This window comes from Emiliania huxleyi, assembly GCF_000372725.1.
Source record: "Emiliania huxleyi CCMP1516 unplaced genomic scaffold EMIHUscaffold_285, whole genome shotgun sequence".
Lineage (NCBI taxonomy): Eukaryota > Haptophyta > Isochrysidales > Noelaerhabdaceae > Emiliania > Emiliania huxleyi.
The window spans coordinates 31445-49974 of NW_005199892.1; the positions used below are offsets into that span (position 1 = coordinate 31445).

Genomic DNA, 18530 nt, shown 5'->3' on the forward strand with positions numbered 1-18530 from the left:
GCGACAAGTCCACGACACGTCCGCGACAGGCCTTCAACAAGGGCGCCGCGATCTTCAAGACGGCGGCCTTCGCCTACACGGTCGTCGACGAGCCGCTTCACGAGGGCGCCAACGGGCGGAAGGCGGAGGGGGAGCGCGAGAAGCGGATGCACCACAAGTTTTGCGTTGTGGACCACCGCATCCTCGCCACCGGCTCCTTCAACTGGACGGGCGCCGCGAGCTCTCGCAACTGCGAAAACATCCTCGTCTCTTCGGAGCCGAAGCTGGTGTCCGCGCGTTCATCAGCAACTGACGAATGGAGCGCCCGCTGCTGGCACGAAGGCAGCGATCTGTTAGGTGTCCGCGTACAGCGCCGAGTTCGAACGGCTCCACGCGGCCTTCTCGCGCTCAAACCCAGTCTCGACCGCGGCGGCGGCGACCAAGCTGCAGGCGGCGCTGCGAGGGCGCGCCGCCCGCCCCCTCGCGACATGTCCGGGACACGTCCACGACATGTCCGAGACATGTCGCGTAGGCGCGCCGCCCGCCTCCCTCCGGCGATGGGGCGCGCCCAGTCGTCCCAGGGGACAGCCGAGGAGAAGGTCGCGGCGGCTCTCTCCCAGTTGCTCGCCCAGGCCCCGTCCGGCCGCTTGTCGCTCGGCGCTTGCCGCGCGTTGCTGCAGCGGCTGAATTTGCGGCCGGTGCAGGCGCACCGGCTGCTGCACACCGCCAACTGAACGAGTCTCGGCCAATCTCGGGCAATCTCGGCTCATCTCGGCTCATCTCGGCTCATCTCGGCCAGGCGCGCTGGCTGCTGCACACCGCCACCGAGGAGTGCTGCGAGCTGATGCGGCGGCGAGGACGGCGGCGCGGCGCGGCGGCGGAGATGGCGGCGCTCCTGTCGTCGCTTGGCTCGCTGGCCGCGACTCTCGAGAGCGATCTGCTGATGCCTCCCTCCGCCGCCGCAGCGACGCTCTTCTTCCCTTCGGTCGCGGCGCGGGAGGAGTTGTGCGGCGTGCTGGCGACGGCGCGCCACACCCTCGACGTGTGCGTCTTTACTCTCTCGGACCGGCGCATCGCCGACACGGTCCTCGATGCGCACAAGCGCGGCGCGGCGGTGCGGCTAATCACAGACGATGTGACTGCGATGAACGACGGGTCACTCGTCTTTGAGCTCGCCGAAGCGGGGGTCGCAACGGTGGTGGACTCAGACTTCGAGGAGTGGAGGACGGCAGAGGACGGGTCCATGCGTCGCTCCGGCTCGACGCCGCGGCACATGCATCACAAGTTTTGCCTCGTGGACGGCCAGATACTGCTCACTGGGTCGTACAACTTCAGCTGGTCCGCGGGCAACGTCAACTGCGAAAACATGCTCATCACCGACGACCCGTACCACGTGCGCCGCTACGGCGAGGCGTTCGAGGGCCTGTGGCGCGAGTTTCGGCGCGCGATGTACGTCTCGCGACAGGAGGCGGCGGTGCGTATCCAGAGGATCGAGCGTGGGCGGCGCGAGCGCACCGCCGGCGCCCGAGGCATGCGGCAGGTGGTCAACGCTGCGTCTGTCAAGGCGAACGCCGGCCGCCGCATAGCCGGCGGCCGCTCGCCGCGCGCGCGATGAAACCAAGGTGGTCGGGTAACACCGCTCCAGCTGATACTCGCATCAGTCTGTTGGTGTATTTGGCCCGCAGGGCGCGACGGAGCGCACGACTCACACCGTTACTGTTTCCACGCGGTAGGACAGAGCGAAAAAGTAACAGAACTCCATGTGCGGAGTTGCGCGCTGCGCGGCCGGGAAATACGGCTCTCAGGGTGTGTGTGTAGGCTGGGAGGAAAGCGGCGAGTCTTCGGAGTACACTGTGTGGCTGTTTACCTCCACAAGTCCAACGCCTCCCCATTTGCCATTTCGCATGTGTGAGCCTTTTTCTGTGATCTCGGTTCTCGCGGACGTGATGCACCCGGGCTGCCGCACGCGCCGGAAGGAGAAGGAGTAGACGAGGCCGGCGCTCTGCCAGTCGAAAGCAGGGATGCACTTGGCAGAGAAGACCACGTGGAGGACTTCACGCACCTCTAGCGAAGCACTCACACACATGCCTACACAACCCCTTGTTGAGACTCTACACGATACACGTACACGCGTCCACCCAACCGCGTTGGTGTCCCAGGGTTGTGCGACGGTGTGGCATAGTGGGAATGATATACCGTCGCCAACTGACGGTGGCATAGTGGGAATGTCATGGCATAGTGGGAGCCCGGTCTCCGTCGATAGCTCGTCATGGCGGACGCGTTGGGGCACCAGTTTCTCCCCACGGAGAGGTGTGGCCGTCTGCCCGCCTGTTGACCACCACGCCGTGGCACCGGCAGGGGTAGCTGTGCTGGTTGCGATCGCGGCACCTCGGGGTCTGCCCCGCGCCGCAGCCAGTGCTGCCGCTGTTTCCGCGCGTGTACGAGCAGCAGTGGCCGCCCCCCCTGCACTGATCGCACCCGTTGCCGCTTCCGCGGCAACGATCATTGTCCCTGCGGCAGAAGCCGTCGTTGCCGCAGCGGTGTTGGTTTGGGCAGTCGTGCACGGCGTAGCGCTCAATTGCCGCATAGCCCACTCCTTTGTAGACATCACCGCCACCCGGCCGGTCGAACATGCTCGAGGTCATGCCCCAGAGGTTCAAAAACATCTTTTGCCAGTCAGCCTGGCTAGAAGTTGCGTCAGGGAGACCGCACTGCTGCCACCACGCAAGACTGGCCCCTCGTCCGTCTAGTTCCTCCTTTGCGGATCTGAGTCGCTCAAAGAGCTCCTTGAACGCATCGGCATCCATCCGCTCGAGGAAGAGCATAGTCAGCCGGAGCTGCGGGCGGTGCTCTTCTTCGCACCTGTAAGCGAGGCTCTGAACAAGTGGCTGCGGCGGAGCTGCCGGAGGTGGAGGTGGTGGGGGAGCATTCAGGTCGCAGCAGGCCATGCAATCCTGCATATTTTGGCCGGGGCTGAGTAGGCCATTGCCAATGTCCCCGCAAGGCCTGTGGGAGAACCTGCAGGCAAAGTCGGTGCAGCGTTGAACCGCACAAAAGTATGGAAGTCGGTCGATGCACTTGTACTCGGGCACCGAGTCACTGGGCACCACCAGTCGGCATGAATCGGGGTCGCCGTCGCGACAGCTGCCGGGAAATGCGCGGCCGTAGGAGAACATGCGATTGCAGCGAAAGTGCGACATGTCACACCCTGGCGTTGGCGGAGGCACGGGTTCGTACGAGCCGAGGGGAAGCAGGCGGTTCACGATGTACTCCGCGAAGTGGCGGCGGTCGTTGCCCACCAGCTCGTCGCGCAGAGCGCCTGGCCGTCTCATCGCGTCGTTCACCAGGAGATCGCCGCTCACCTCCGGATGGGTCTGGAACCACGTCGTCACGAGAGTATTGTCAATTAGAGCAAGCGCAAAGTGCCACATATGCGACGCGAAGGCAGCGAGCGCTGCCCAGCTACCGCCACTCCAACCGCCCGTGTCCTGCACCAGCAACCCTGCTCGCATCGAGATATGGCCAACCCAAGCGTGCACGATGATCCGCACGTATCGCGCCTCCACAGGGTGGGCGAAATAGGCGCGCACCTTGGCGTTACCATCGCCGCTGTTGCCAACGAAGACTGCTCCGCCATCGATGTTCGAGAACGTGCGGCCATCGAGACTCACCTGTACAGTGTACTGAGTCACAAATTGGCCATGCTCGGTACGGCCCTGCGTCTCGACCCCAATCACGTCGTGGGCGGAACCTGCGTCGATGGTCAGGCACTCGCCCGCGTTGTTGGCTGCCGCAGACCAAGCTTGCGGCGAGTCTAGCCTCGAGCGCGCGTGCCCGGTGCCCGGTGCTTCATTGCCCCACACGGAAGAATAGCTGCGCGCAACCTCAGGCGGGTTTGTGTGACCCGCAAAGATTTCCTGCTCGCCCCGCCAAGTACACGTTGCGTGGGTGCCTTCTGTCCCAGGCACGTGGGTTACTTCTACGTTGATAAGCTGGGACTCGCACGACTCGCGGCCGTTCTGTCCCAGGGAGCGGCAGACTGCCAGCTGAGTGTCGTGGAGACGAGATACGGGTCGAGGGGGCTCGTTTGGGGGCGCTCGAGTTCAAGGCGAAGGAGGCTTTTCTGGCGCGGAGCGGACTTAGCGGCCAGGCGTTGGAGGCCGAGGAGATGCGGTTGATGCGGCTGAGGGAGGGGGCGAGCCTGCTCCGCAGGACGCCTGCCGCGGCCACGCCCCTCGGGGCGAAGAAGGCGGGCAAGCGTGCAGCGGAGGCGGCGCGCAGGGCGATTGCGCTTGAGAGGGAGGTGTGGGTTGACGGGGAGTGCCGGGGTGGGCGTCGTGAGGGTGAGGGCGATTGCCGCCCTCCCCCCTTCGTGTGCTGTGAGAGAGAGTTGTGTTGGTTGAATTCTTTTTCACCGACACTTTCTTTTTTGGAGTCGGTCGGCTTTTGGCGAGTTTCAGAGTTTATTGGCGATCGCGCTTGCTCCGTGAGTGAGCTTCCGCAGGGGCTTGGCTCACGTTGCCGAGGGCGCATGCCGATCCAGCGTCAGCAGACCGGCTTGCCGCCCGCGGCGTCAGAAGAGGACGCCGGTCGCAAATCGACGCCCTGGTGGCAGTTTTCGCGGCCAGTGTTGAGCGTCGAGGAGGAGGCAAGTGTGCCGAGCAAGGAGAAGAGTTGTTGCTGCACAATCTCGTGAATCAATCTGGCCCGTGCGCATGTGCGACACAGCCGCTAAATTTTGCTATGGCATTCACAGCGAGAGCCCCGCCCGCCGGGACCCAGTGGCAGTGCGGCCGTCCTGCCACAGGCCCACACGACACAGCCATTCTGAACGCTTCCATGTGCGCTGTCGTCTGCACTTTGGACCTGTAGTTCTCGAGCGAAGGCGCCCCGCAAAAGAATATCCTTCCCATACGTGGCATGTCTGTGTGTTCCCTAGGGCCTAGGGCCACATGCAATGCGGTCTGGTCACGCTGGTCGCTGGAGGCTGGTGCGTGGTGCTTGTGGTGCGTGGTGGGTGGTGGGCCTGGTGCACGGAGTCACGAAAGATTAGATAGGCGTGTGGCTTGGGTAGCGCGGCTGGCACCGCAAGCGCCCAGCGCGCCCCTGACACTGTGATGTGTCGAGGCGGTGTGACCCTCTCCGACCCCCCGCCCGCGCGCACAGCCGCATGTGGGATGTGTGCCGGCGGGACACCACAATCAAACATGCATGTGCAAAAAGTGTTGCGTCATCCAGTGTTTGCAGTGACGTAGACATAGCAAGATACGCCCCCGACACCCTCTACTCCTCTGGACTCCTACCTCATACGCTCTGCAACTTCTCCTCCTGAAACGGGTGATGGGGCGTCGCCGCGGCGGGCATCCTCGACAGCGGCCCACGCGTGCCGGGCGCAGCAGAGAAGGCGGTGCATCCGCCGCCGCCGCCGCGCCCGGTGCCTCCAGCCAACCGGCGGTCCATGGCCAGCCACTCTCGGCCGGCGGAAGCGCGCGATTCCGCGGACACGTGCAGGACACGTCCAGGGCACGTGCCCTGCACGTGCACGGGAAACGGGCGCAGCTTGCCGTGCGGCGGCGGGGTCAGTCCGACTCCTCCTCCGACTCGTCGTCCGCCTGCAAAAAAGAAAAAACACGCGTAAAAAGAAATGGCAGCGGCGTCAGTCCGACTCCTCCTCGAACTCGTCGTCCGCCTCCTTGAGCCACGTGATGAAGGGGGCCGCCGCCTCGCGCACCTGAGAGATGGGGAGATATGGGGAGATATGGGGCGATATGGGGCCGCCGCCTCGCGCACCTGGGCACGACTCAGTCACGGGGTGCTTCAGCCCTTCGAGTCGCGAAAAGGAATACGGCGCGCGGCCCAGCCGGTGAGATATACATCTCCCCATATCTCCCCATATCTCGAGGCACGGCCGGTGAGAGTGACGACTCCCACGAGATACAGCCGAGATACAGCCGAGATACAGCCGAGATACAGGCCGAGAGACAGGCCGAGAGACAGGCCGAGAGATTGCCGCGATGTGGGCGAGGGATGGCGGAGAGGGGGGGGGGGGGGGGGGGCGCCTTGCGGCCCAGCTTCTTCTTCGACTCCTACGGCGAGGTGTCCAGCCGAGATACAGCCGGGATGCAGCCGAGATGCCGCCGGGGCCGGGCGTCGTGTTTGGCTCCTTCTCGTGCCACTTGAAGAGCACGTCCTCGTCGTCGAGGATGTCCTAATAATTATTATTAATTCATTAATTAATTATTAACCACTTGAAGAGCACGTCCTCGTCGTCGAGGATGTCCTAATAATTATTATTAATTCATTAATTAATTATTAACCACTTGAAGAGCACGTCCTCGTCGTCGAGGATGTCCGCGTCGTACAGCAGCTTGAGCAGGGTCGGCACCTGCGCCACAGAAGCATTCGATGAGAGCGCTGCATTGTGCGAGAGTGTCCAATCAGACTGCGCCTAGGGAGGCTCAGAGCAGCCATGACGAGGGGGCTCGTCCGATGTCGTCGTCGGTGCTCCAACTTGAGGTGGGCGCGAGCCTTCTTCTCCAGCTCCGGCACGCGGCCCACGAGCGCCTGTTCACAGCCTGCAGGTGTGAAGAGACGCTGTTCACAGCTCCGGCACGCGGCCGCCCGTGTCTCGCGCCTCGATCTGCTTGAGGAGGAAGGACTGCGTCTTCTTCTTGTCGGGCGTCGCCTGTGAACAGCGACTCTTCACACCTGCAAGCTGTGAACAGAGGACTGCGTCTTCTTCTTGTCGGGCGTCGCCTGAGGAGCTCAGGGCGAGATCTGGGGAGATCTGGGGAGATCTGGGGAGATAGTTATCCTGTCGCGCGTCGCCTGATGGACACTGACCGCTCAACCGACTAGTCGGGCAAGCAGAGCCTTGTCTCCTCGGCAAGGCCTTGTAGAGCTTCTGCAGCAGCCGCATGTGCGCCTGAATGACCAATACGGCCTTGTAGAGCCGCTCACAACTACGGCCTTGTAGAGCTTCTGCAGCAGCCGCATGTGCGCCTGAATGACCAATACGGCCTTGTAGAGCCGCTCACAACTACGGCCTTGTAGAGCTTCTGCAGCAGCCGCATGTGCGCCTGAATGACCAACAGCTCGCCGCTCACAACTACGGCCTTGTAGAGCTTCTGCAGCAGCCGCGTGTGCGCCTTGAGGGTCGTGACAGCGGCCGCATCCAGCACGCCGTCAAAGAGGAAGCCTGCGGGGGGGGCGGCAGTCTGAGTGGGCAACGGGGAGACGAACAGCGGCCGGCCTGCCGTCAACGGTACACCTACGCGGGAGCAGCAGTCGGACTCCGCGACGGGAGAAGAGACGCCGCAACACACCGCCGTCAGCGGGAGGGCCAAAGAGGTCGAGCGGCTGGAGCTCGCGCTTCTCGGCGACCTGCCGAAACAGCGACTCCGCACAATGACGCGGTGAGCGGAGGAGGGCGCGCCAGCTCGCGCTGCTCTCGGCTGCCTCCATCAGAGCCTTCACGCCGACGGCGACGCGCGCCTTCGCGTCCTCCTCCGCCTCCGACTTCTCCAGCGCCGCGCGGACCTGTACCAAGAGCCGTTGGCGAGTGCCCGCTGAGTAAGAGGTGAGTAATAGTGAGTCACTCCTCCGCGCCGCGCGCACCTGTCACACTCATCTCTGACGAGTGGCCGTGGGCTGAGAATGAGGGACTCCTCCTCCGCGAGGGCGACCAACCTCGTCGCCGATCTTCCGCTTCTCGATCTCAAACTCGTCCAGCCCCTCCTCCTTCATCGCCTGGAAGCCAACATCTCCCCACATCTCCCCACATCTCCCCATATCTCCCCATATCTCCTCCGTCATCGCCTGGTCGCCAATCGCTCAGTGAGCTGCAGCTCACATCGAACTCACCTAGCCCCCTCCTCCTCCTCCTCCCTACCCTGTGTGGACTCATAACCAAGCCCCCAGTGACTGACGAAACACCAAGCTCGTCGCCCCCCCCCCCCCCCTGGCTCGCCTTCTTGTCGCTGATGCCCTGCTCGGCCGCCTCCACCTTCGAGTACGCCGCCTCCTGCACCTGACTCATCACAACCATCGGGGAGACTCACTCGCCGCCTCCCCGCCGAGAGTCAGCTTGAAGCAGCCAGGCGTCGCCGCGCCCTGAGCCGCGCGGCGACGGCGTCCGCAGAAGTGTCGACGGACCACTCCTGGTCCTCGTCCTCCTCCTCCTCCCCCTGCTCCGCGAAGCTGCCGACGGCGCGCTCCTTCAGCTCATTGGCTGGGACCTAGGAGTACCCATTAGTAACCCACGTATCAACCCTAAGAGTACGACTTGCTAATCAACGTATTGATGAATGACTCATTGGCGGGCGCCTGAGGGGAGGGGGGTGGCTTGATGCTGAGGATTGATCAGTAACGCGGACTCTTCACTAGTGAACCAATGACTCCTCGCTGTCCTCCCGCTGGTCCTCCCCAATCTAGCTGCCTCACCTCTGATGAGTAACGGACTATGCACTAGTTTATCAACTAACCAATCTAGATGCCTCACGTTTGATTAGTAACTCACTCTTCACTAGTTTATCAACTAACCAATCTAGCTGCCTCACGTTTGTGTCGTCCGCCTCCTCCTCCTCCTCCTCCTCGGCAGCGCCGCCCCCCTTTTGCCTCGCCGCCTTCTCCTTGCGCCGGTCCTCCTTGCTCTTGCCCTTGCTCGCGTTCCCGCCGCCCTAAAGAGGTGCGACACTTGTGGCGAAGAAGGCGTGCCGCCACCCGCGCCCCGTCGCAAGTGCCGCCAACGCGCAGGCTGGTCTACACACACCACACACCCCACACACGGCATGCCCCTCGGCCGCGTCTCGGCGGCATCTCGGCGGCCTCTCGGCGGCATCTCGGCGGCATCTCGGCGGCATCTCGGCGGCCTCTCGGCGGCATCTCGGCGGCATCTCCCCCCTGCGATGATGCCCGGGTCGCGCACTCTCGGACAGCCTCGCGCAATCTCGGGCGATCTCGCGCCTGGACGATGCCGCCCTTAGCGTCGGGCGGGTTGTTGAGGACGTAGTTTGCGAGCTTGTGAGACATGTCCGCGACGTAGTGGTGGCCGCACGCCTATGAATTCACTATCAGCTGACTACTAATTAATCGCTTGTGAGACATGTCCGCGACGTAGTGGTGGCCGCACGCCTATGAATTCACTATCAGCTGACTACTAATTAATCGCTTGTGAGACATGTCCGCGACGTAGTGGTGGCCGCACGCCTATGAATTCACTATCAGCTGACTACTAATTAATCGCTTGTGAGACATGTCCGCGACGTAGTGGTGGCCGCACGCCTATGAATTCACTATCAGCTGACTACTAATTAATCGCTTGTGAGACATGTCCGCGACGTAGTGGTGGCCGCACGCCTGAGTAAGGGCTCACTCAGGACGCGCTGCCGAGGTGTGTGCGACATGTCCGCGACGCTGCACCTGGTAGGACAGACAGTGTGGAGTGAGGCCCGAGGCTGAAGGAGGAGATCTGGGGAGATATGGGGAGATGTGGGGAGATATTCCCGAGGGGGAAGGAGGGGGGGTGGCCGCAGCAGCACTCGACGGGAAACGACTCTCTCTGCACAAGGAACAACGAGCTCGCCGCTACACCAGCGGTGGCCGCACGCCCAGCAGGATCCGCATCCTCGGGCCGATGCGGCGACTCATGCTATTGCTGCTGCTGCTGCTATTGCTGCTGCTGCTGCTATTGCTGCTGCTGCTGCTGCTGCTACTGCTGCCGTTGTTGCTGCTGTTGCTACGAACGCTACTGACACTACTAACAGCGATGCTAAGCTAGCCTTGCAGTCGAACATGATCCGCTTCTTCGAGTCGAGCTCCATCGATGTCTCCGGCAGCTTGCACTTGGCGCACAGCACCCACTCCTGTTCACAGCTGCAGGTGTGAACAGGCGCTGTTCACACCTCGGGGTCGACCGTCCTGACGTGGACCGCTCCTGTTCACAGCTGCACGTGTGAACAGACGCTGTTCAAACCTCGAGGTCGGCCGTCTTGACGTGGACCGCTCCTGTTCATTGGCGGCGAATGGTGGTCAGTCATGTCGCCCGCCGGACTGCGCTCACACGCACAGCGCCCACTCCTGTCAAGGGCTCCCAACGAGTGGTGATCACGCCCGCCAGCTCGCAACTGGCGCACCACTCGCCGCGCCTTGATGAACTTGTTCGTCTTGTCCTACGGGTGAGAGGAGCCGACAAGAAGTGGGGGAGTGGCCGTCATGCGGTGATGGCTGACTTTGAACCGCTTCGCCTGCAGGTCCTTGGTCTCGTGCCAGCCGGTGATGCAGCCCTGCCCCTGCGTCTTGTCGAAGGTCGAGATCGTGCCGAGCTCAACCGCGCAGTACTTGGTGAGGTATTCGCCCGGCCGCTTGAGCGACTTGCCGACGTCCGCCGCGTTGACGATCACCGTCTTCTTGCCGTTGCCGCGCCCCTCCTGCTTGCCGACCACCGCCGGCATCTTGTACCGGTACCTGCGCGCAGCGGGCGGCCGTGTGGGCGGCACCGCCTGCCGCTGCCGCTGCCGCGGGCGGAGAGGGCGGCGGCGGCGCTGCAGGCGGCGACGCTGCAGGCGGCGGCGCTGCAGGCGGCGGCGCTGCAGGCGGTGGCGCTGGAGAGGGAGGTGGTGCGGGCGCAGGCGGAGCTCGCGACAGCGAGGGCCCGTGCGGCGACGGGCGCGGCGAGGCCGTAGGAGAGGCAAGGAGGCCGGAGCAGCGGCAGCGGCGGGAAGGCGCGACGGCGTGTATCGGTGGCGGCGGCGGGGGAGGGAGGGCAGAACGCCGGGCGGGTAGCGCACGCTGGATCATCGCTACCGCCGATGTTGAGCACGGCTGCCATCCTGCTTCTCTCTGGTCGACTGGTGTGTCTGCTGCGGCTCGCATGCACTGAAGGCACCGACGACGCGCCGCGGTCTCCTCACTCGAGAGGTTGTTGGGGCGTGAATGGCCGCGAGTGTGTGTTCTCGAGGTTCTCGAGAGAGAGAGAGAGAGAGAGAGGGACCGCGGCGCAGACAGTGCTGCGGCGATGCCTCCGGCTGCTGCGGAGAGTGGCTTGCTGCTCGCTGCGATGGCGAAGAACTCGTCTCGTCACACGCCAAGGGCTTATGCTCTGTCGAGACGTGAGGCGTATGCGCCCAGGAGGGGAGGGCGCATGCGTAACGACGCTGCTAGAGATGCCTTTCGGGGCCCAGAGATAAAACGTCTGATGCCATGCGTGACCTAGTAGTGTCCCCAGCTATGGGCGTGTCCACGTTGGTTGGAGCCAGGTGTGGTGTGGACGCGAGAATAGCTCCGCCGTTCATGGAGGCAACCGATGCGAGTCGACTGGTGTGTGTCGTCGTGGTTTCGTATCAAGAATTCTCTCTCTCTCTCTCTCTCGGTTCTCGAGGTGGATATCCTTTGGCCGAGTGTTGTGCGAGGGAGTTTTTTGTAAGATTCTTTTTATTAAGATTCTTTTTCGTGTTCAAATTCTTTATTACAGCTTCAGCTGGTTGGGCCGGAGCTGAAACGGCTCGGGCCGGCCTGGTGTTGCTGCTGCGCAACGCTGGCTGGGGGGGCAGGAAGTCCTGCCACGAACGCCGGCGGGGGGCGCTGCGGGAGCGGAGGAGGTGGGAGTTGGATGATGGGGATGATGGTTGTGTCGGCGAGCACTACGGTGTTGGCGGATTCGATCATCTGCCTGAGGACGACTTCCTTTATGGCGAGGGCGACGGCTTCTAAGGAAGCCGTCGCCTGCGCCTTGTCTGTCGTGTGAATCGTGCGTGTGCGAAGGGCTGTTTCTAAAATTCTTTATTACTAGAGTCGGAGAGTGTTGGTCTCGCGATGCCCGTCCCGCTCGTCGCGCATTTTCGCGAGCGTCCGAGCGGCGAGAACCAGATCACCTCCATCGACTCGGACTACGGCACTCTGCTCGACGAGGAGGCGCGGCAGGAGGTCATCAACCAGCTCCGCGTGCCGTCGGGCGACCTGCGGCGGCCGATGCTCGGCGAGCTGCGCAGCTCGGGCGGCTCAGACCAGCCTCCGATGGCGCGCGCGTGGAAGCTATCTGCGCTCGACCTCAACCTCCCGCTCGCCGTCACGACGGCGAGCCCCGAGTCACTCGAGGCGAAGAACCTGTCGGGCTACCAGAACCTGCAGAAGATCCGCGACGAGGCGGCGCAGTTCCGGCGCGGCTACTCGGACTGGCGGCGCGGCGCCGCGCGCGGCGCCCGCGGCGAGGCGAGCTTCACCGCCGTCCATGGGTTGGCCGACGCGCAGGCTGGCTCCGGGCTGCAGGGGCTGTCTGCGCTCGAGGTGCTGACAGTAAGAACAACTGAAGAATCAAAAGTTAATTAACTGACAGGGGGTGTCTGCGCTCGAGGTGCAGCAGCAGGCGCCCTCGCAGCATTCTGCGCCCTCGCCTGTCTCCTCGCGCAGCCGATCGCGCCAGTCCTCCCGCGACCTCGTCGGTCCCGCGATAGCAGAGGTGAGTGACCAAGCCGCCTCGAGGCGGGGAGGAGGGGGACAGGTGTGAGCCCGGTTCTGTGGGAGCCTTCGCGGACCCTCCCTGTAGGACGGCACCCTGCTCGAGGTGGAGATGGGAGTGGGCACGCCGACCACCAACCTCTCCGACACTCTCTCCGCCGCCGGCGACGCGGCAGACGAGGCGGCCCCCGGGGACGAGCTCGGGGAGGCGACTCCACACGTAAGAAGAAATACTGTCGTCACATTTCTTTTTCTAGGCGGCACTCGGGGACGAGGCGTCCGGCGATTGGCTCCGCTTTGCCTTCAACCCCTTCTCCGAGCCCGCGGCGCCAAAGCGGCAGGCTCTCCCCCTCTGTGCCGCCAACCTCGCCGCCATCGGCGCGGCAGGCAGCGCGGCAAGCTTGCCCGCGCAAGGCTCTCGCGAGGCGACGGCGCACATCGCTCACATCGGAGTCGGAGGCTTCCACCGCTCGCACCTGGCGTACGTGACGGACGTGCTGCTGACGAAGCAGCACGCGGGAGAGGTGAAGGCGGCGGAGCGGTGGGGCATCATCGGCGTCGGCCTGATGCCGTGGGACAAAAAGATGGCGGAGGTGCTCACCAAGCAAGACGGCCTGTACTCGCTCCTGCTGCGAGGCAACGCGGCCGCCTCTGCGCGCGTCATCGGCTCGATCCTCGAGTTCGTCTTCGTGCCCGCCGACCCCGAGGCTGCGCTGGCGCGGCTCTGCAGCGCGAGCGTGCGGATCGTGTCGCTCACCGTCACTGAGAAGGGCTACTACCGCTGCACGGACGGGTCTCTCGACCGCACGGCGCCGCTGGTGAAGCAGGACATTGACGAGTGGGGCGGTCGACCTCAAGGTGTTAACAGCGTCTGTTCACACCTGCAGCTGTGAACAGGACATTGACGAGTGGGGCGGGGCGCGTGGGCTCGCCCAGCCGCGCACCGCGTTCGGCCTCATCTGCACCATCTTGCAGCGGCGACGGAGCGCGGGCCTCGGCCCTCTCACGGTCTCCTGTCGCGCGATAACATGCCTGTGATCGGCTCCGTCATGAATGGTTCAGTGTCAATGGACCATTCATTAGGTCCTGTCGTGCGACAACATGCCCATGAACGGCTCCGTCTGCCGCGCCGTGACGCTCGACTTCGCGTCTGCCGTCGACCCCGACCTCGCCGCGTGGATGGAGCGGGACGTCGCCTTTCCAAACTCGATGGTCGACCGCATCACTCCCGCCACGGAGAACGAGCACCGCGAGCTGCTCCGCTCCGAGTATGGCATCGTCGACGAGTGGCCTGTGATCGCGGTGCCCCTACCTGCGGTGGGCCATCGACCTCGCTCAGACTTGTCGACCGAGTCCATGGTTGCTTGTTGGTTAGGAGCCCTTCCTGCAGTGGGTCATCGAGGACTCCTTCTCGGCGGGGAGGCCGAGCTGGGAGCTGGCGATGCCGAATGACGTGTGGGGCCGGCCGCGCGCAGAGGTCGTGTCGGGAGCAGCGCCCCTTGACACCTCCAGCCGTGAACAGGTGATGCTGACGGCCGACGTGGAGCCGTACGAGCTGATGAAGCTCCGCCTGCTCAACTCGTCGCACTCGGCGCTCTCGTGCGCCGCGGTGCTGGGCGAGGAGAGAGTGGCGTGTGCATGACTCGTACGCTTCCTCTCAGGCGCTCTCGTACGCCGCGATGTTGTGCGACCACGTCTTCGTCGACGACGCGATCGCCGACCCGGGCGCCTCTTCTCCACACCCCGCCGCTGTGATCGACACGTCTCTCGCGTAGGCCCTCGCCGACCCGGACGTGTTTGCCTTTCTGCGCGCGTACATGCTCGAGGTTGTCAAGACGCTCGGGTCGGTGCATGGCGTCGATTTGGCCGAGTACCAGCGCTCGTTGCTCGAGCGCTTCTCGAACGCGTACATCAAGGACAAGCTCGCGTAATGAATGAATGAACGCGCCTCTCGCATAGTTAATGAATGAGCACGGGCTAATTAATTCATCAAGGACAAGCTTGCGCGCCTCGCGCTCGACGGCTCGCAAAAGTTCATGAACACGCTGCAGCACGCGCTGCTCTACTACCGCGCGCAGCAGGAGCTGGTCTGCGAGGTCCTTGCCAAGAGCTCGTGGGTGCGAGACGGCGACTCCCATACCTCCAGAGTACCGAATCCGGTGTGGGCTCAGTCCCGTGGGTGGTGTGGTAGGTGGCGCCCGCGCACAAGCACGCCAAGGAGGGCACTGACATCGTCGCGCTTGCTCTCGCCGCCTTCATGCGGTACGCCGCCGGCACCGACGCGAGCGGGGAGCCGCTCGAGCTGGTCGACCCGCTGACTGACGCGTTGCGGCCGATCGCGGTGCGAGCGTACGCTGGGCTTGGCGGAGGATGCGAGTGGCGGAGGCGCCGCCCGCCGGGACACGTCCGGGACACGTCCGGGACACGCCCCATAGGCGGAGGACCGTGCATCGGGGACCCTGCGGCGGCGGAGCGGGGGCGGCTCGAGGCGACGCGCGCCTTCGTGGAGACCATCTTTGGGGCGGAGGTTGCGGGCTGGGAGGCGTTCGTCTCCAACGTCTTTGAGCACGCCGACCGCAGCCACCGCTCGACGGTGCGAGGGTGCGGTCCGTGAACGGCGCCTCTTCACGCGTGCAGCCGTGAACAGGTATCCGCCGCTCGACGATGCGCGACGTGCTGCGCCAGTGCCGCCTCTCGCAGCGCAGGCATCGTCCGCGCGGAGAACGAGGAGTGTGTGCCAGCCCTCTGGCCCTAACCCTAATCCCAACCCTAGGATCGTCCGCGCGGAGAAGGAGGAGTGTGAGGCGCGGCTCAAGGAGCTCTGCAAGACCGACGAGCTGCTCACCTCCCGCTCCGAGAAGGCAGCTGCCGCCGCCTCCTCCGCCGAGGCGCCGGCACGCGCCAACTAGCGCTCGTCCATCTTCATAGGCCGCCGTCCGCCGCTTCTACGCCGAGGCGCCGGCGGCGGCGGCGAGCAGCGACAGCGCTGCGCGCACGCCGGCGGCTGCGAATCGGCGCCGCTCGGAGGGCTTCCCGCCGCGAGGAGAGACCCTTCCCGCTGACGCGCGCATGCCCCCTCCCCGCGCTACAGGGTTGGTGGGCCTGGCCTCCGCCGCGTCGCAACTGCCACCGCCGCCTCGCTGCGAGGCGCGCGGATCTCGGCGCCGCCGGGCGGCAGGGTGTGAGCTTCTCGGCTCGCACGGCCCGGCGCTTAGAATGTACGCTGTTGTGTCTGTGTCTACGCGCGCAGGGAGCTGGAAGTTCGCTCGGCACGACGCCGGCCTGGAGTCGAGCAAAGGTGCGTTGGAGATGGCACAGCTCTGTGAGCAATCTAAGGGAGAGTATGCGATGCTAATGGGTTGCAGCCCGTGCATGTATCGGCTGTCGCACGTGTGAGCACTGTTTATGGCGCGGGAAGATGTGGATGAGCATGTCTCGCATGCCCGGGCGTGCAGAATGTTGATGTTAAGCACTCCCACTCCTGTCTCCCGGGTACCGCAGGTACGTAATATGGACGCAGTTGCGAAATGGTTCTCCCCCCACATTTTGGCTGAATGCCCCGTGACAGACACGAGACAGTGATGGAGATGGTTTTTGTGCGGATCTGCCGGCTCCCTCTTCGCACGCTCTTCAGATCTAAAAACATGACGCTTGCCGTGCAGTCTCAGGCGTCACCCGCCGCCTACCCATTCAACCCAGGAGGTTTTTGGGTGATGGCGCGGTTTACGGGCGACGCCGTCATTCGCGAAGCACGCGTGGTCTCCTCCTGGGTTCAATCTGATCTCCTCTATCGCGTCGCTCTAGATGAGCGCCTCGACTACCTTGAGCGCTTGGCAAGGGAACTCGCCCTTGCCTGCCGGGTCGAAGTACTTGATGAGCTTACCCTTGTCGATCAGCGCCGCGACGCGCTTCGCCTTCGGGCCGCCCTCCTCCGCGCTCAATGCCGCACCGTATGCAGCCGCCACGGAGAGGTCTTCGTCGCAGAGGAGCGGATAAGTGAAACCCTGCGCATCAGAGAAGGTTTTATTCTTCTCGACGCTGTCGTTGCTACAGCCGACGACGGCACACCCGGCCTTGGTGAAATTATGCAGCAGCGCCTGGAACGCCAGCCCCTCATCGGTTCATCCGCCTGTGGACGCCCGAGGATAGAACCAGAGGAGGAGCTTCTTGCCCTCAAAGTCACTCAGCTTGACGGTCTTGTTCTCGTGGGACGTGGCGGAGAAATCTGGGGCAAGCGACCCGCATTTCGGCGGCGGGCCGTGCGGCATAGCTCCAGGTTCTCGAGTAGAATCCTTTGGCCGCGCGAGGTTATCGGTCGGCGAAGCTGGAAGCCGAGAAAAAGAATTTTCCCGCGGGTCAAAAAATAATTTTCCAACACTCCGGTCGCGCCGCGGCCCGAGGCGAGGTGGATGGGTTGGGAGCGAGGGGGCGGAAGTGATCAGTGGAGAGGGTCAGTACAACTGAGAGAGAGAGAATTCATTCTCTCTCTCTCTCTCTCTCTCTCTCTCTCTCTCTCTCTCAGTACAACTGTGGGCGAGGAGCTCTTTGACGAGCTGGACCTTGATGGCAGCGGGCAGCTCAGTAGGGCCGAGCTCGACGCCTTGTTCCGGCGAGGGAGGGGCGGCCGATGAGGCGACACAGCGCGCCGTAACGGGAGACGGTTGGCCCGGACAGTGCTGCATGGCGGACACGCGGGATGAAGGCGCGGTCATTCAATTCTCCCAAGGTCTCGTGCTGGCCCATTGTGCAGTCTGCGCACGCAGTCACACCAGTCCGTCTGGGAAGTCTGGGCGGAGGGCGCACTACCAGATCCGCTGCCGGAGCTGTGTGCACACGGTCGCACATACTTTAGTCACTCGTCAGTACGTCCCTCGCATGCCGCCAGCTGTCTCGAGACGAAGTCGAAGAGACACGCGCTATGTGTATATGGAGCGGCCGCGCGCGGCGCCGCCTTGGCGCCTTGGCGGCCGGGGCCCTGCGGTGCCGGTGGCCGCGCGCAGCCGCGGTGGGACCAGACGCGCCAGGCCCAGGGTGTGCGCGCGCGGCGCCGGCGCGCGGCGCGGGCGGCCGGCGCGTAAGGCCGTAAAGCCGTCTACTGACGTACGGGGTGTGGACCCTGAGTTGTCCAGGGGTTGTGCGCCGGGCCCTCCTGCTCGGCTCCAGCGAGTAGACAAGTCTTGTCATCAACAGAGTAGAAGGATCTGACCTCGGGGCCGATGTGACCAAGCGCTGGTAGCGTGGTTTTGACCTCACACCCATGGTCTCACAGTGTGCCGGCAGTCGCCGAGCAGTGTCGCTCACACAAGCCGCAGCACAAGTGACTGAGGGCCAGTGAGGGCGAGCCCATCGCTGTCACAGCTGTGGCAGCCGCACAGTAGGCTGTGTCAACTGTGCAGAGTGTGTGAGCAGCAGAGGAGCTGCTCTCCAGGCTTCTGTCGCAAAGAGCTGCATGCCACCGAAAGCGCTGTCGAGGTTCGCCGAGCGCGGCGCAGGTTGAGGGAAGCCGCCACCGACGAGCGCGTTGGAGTATTCACTCCGGACAAAGACGGGCACACAGCGGACGGTGCGGGGCGTGTGCCCGTCATAGCGGCGAGGCGCGGGACCGTCTGTGGCGAAGTGGGTCGCGTCCCTCGATTTCCTCAACTCACGGTCCGCTCCCTCTAGCTGGAGAGTGCTGTGAGTGGCGGAGTTGCACAGGCTGGTGAGCTCTCCCGCGACTGAGCTGCTGCGTGGTGGCGGCGCGGCGGCGGCCGGCTGGCCGCTGCGGTCGTTTTGGTTCATAATGCATAACCTCTCGTATACGCGGTAGTACACGCATTTCATGCCCGCAGTGCAGCCAGGCCGCCCCTGCCCGCCACCCCGCCGGCCCAACGAGTCAGAGGTGCGCGCCGAGGCTCGCGAGCACCAGGGTGGGGAACGCCTTTCGCATGGAACACCGGGCCCTCTCTCGCCACGGTGGTTCCTGCCTCAACCCCCCCCCCCCCCGAATGCCGAATGGTTCGCGCTAAAGATGAAGGAGTCGCGCGCGCCCGACCTGCAGCAGAAGGCGCGCTTCTCCCGCATGGCGGGCGCCGCCGACGCCTTCACCAAGCTCGTCC

General features: G+C 64.2%; 4 protein-coding genes across 4 annotated transcripts; 2 read left to right on the plus strand and 2 right to left on the minus strand.

The window, feature by feature from the left end:
• Positions 1-536: 536 nt before the first annotated feature.
• EMIHUDRAFT_444007 (hypothetical protein) lies at positions 537-1748 on the plus strand (the record flags this gene model as incomplete). The annotated part of the gene is made up of 2 exons (XM_005776063.1): positions 537-703; positions 937-1748. The coding sequence occupies 2 exons, from the start codon at positions 537-539 to the stop codon at positions 1592-1594; spliced, it is 825 nt and encodes a 274-aa protein (XP_005776120.1). The 3' UTR covers positions 1595-1748.
• Positions 1749-5217: 3469 nt separating this feature from the next.
• EMIHUDRAFT_469449 (hypothetical protein) lies at positions 5218-10807 on the minus strand (the record flags this gene model as incomplete). The annotated part of the gene is made up of 17 exons (XM_005776064.1): positions 5218-5579; positions 5657-5710; positions 6039-6065; positions 6143-6152; positions 6297-6364; positions 6454-6543; positions 6688-6735; positions 7017-7177; positions 7305-7518; positions 7669-7728; positions 8109-8216; positions 8538-8657; positions 9400-9448; positions 9772-9842; positions 10113-10148; positions 10209-10443; positions 10767-10807. The coding sequence occupies 17 exons, from the start codon at positions 10805-10807 to the stop codon at positions 5559-5561; spliced, it is 1413 nt and encodes a 470-aa protein (XP_005776121.1). The 3' UTR covers positions 5218-5558.
• A 971-nt stretch (positions 10808-11778) lies between these two features.
• EMIHUDRAFT_469450 (hypothetical protein) lies at positions 11779-15918 on the plus strand. Its single transcript, XM_005776065.1, has 17 exons — positions 11779-12261; positions 12329-12433; positions 12521-12652; positions 12690-13250; positions 13330-13440; positions 13516-13734; positions 13808-13909; positions 13955-14023; positions 14094-14144; positions 14211-14348; positions 14427-14549; positions 14624-14795; positions 14868-15008; positions 15080-15137; positions 15206-15293; positions 15361-15446; positions 15524-15918. Exons 1-17 carry the CDS (start codon positions 11791-11793, stop codon positions 15615-15617), a joined length of 2721 nt encoding a protein of 906 aa, XP_005776122.1. The 5' UTR covers positions 11779-11790; the 3' UTR covers positions 15618-15918.
• EMIHUDRAFT_457919 (hypothetical protein) lies at positions 15897-17175 on the minus strand (the record flags this gene model as incomplete). Its single annotated transcript, XM_005776066.1, has 3 exons — positions 15897-16544; positions 16992-17032; positions 17124-17175. 3 exons carry the CDS (start codon positions 17173-17175, stop codon positions 16233-16235), a joined length of 405 nt encoding a protein of 134 aa, XP_005776123.1. The 3' UTR covers positions 15897-16232.
• Between the last annotated feature and the right edge of the window lie 1355 nt (positions 17176-18530).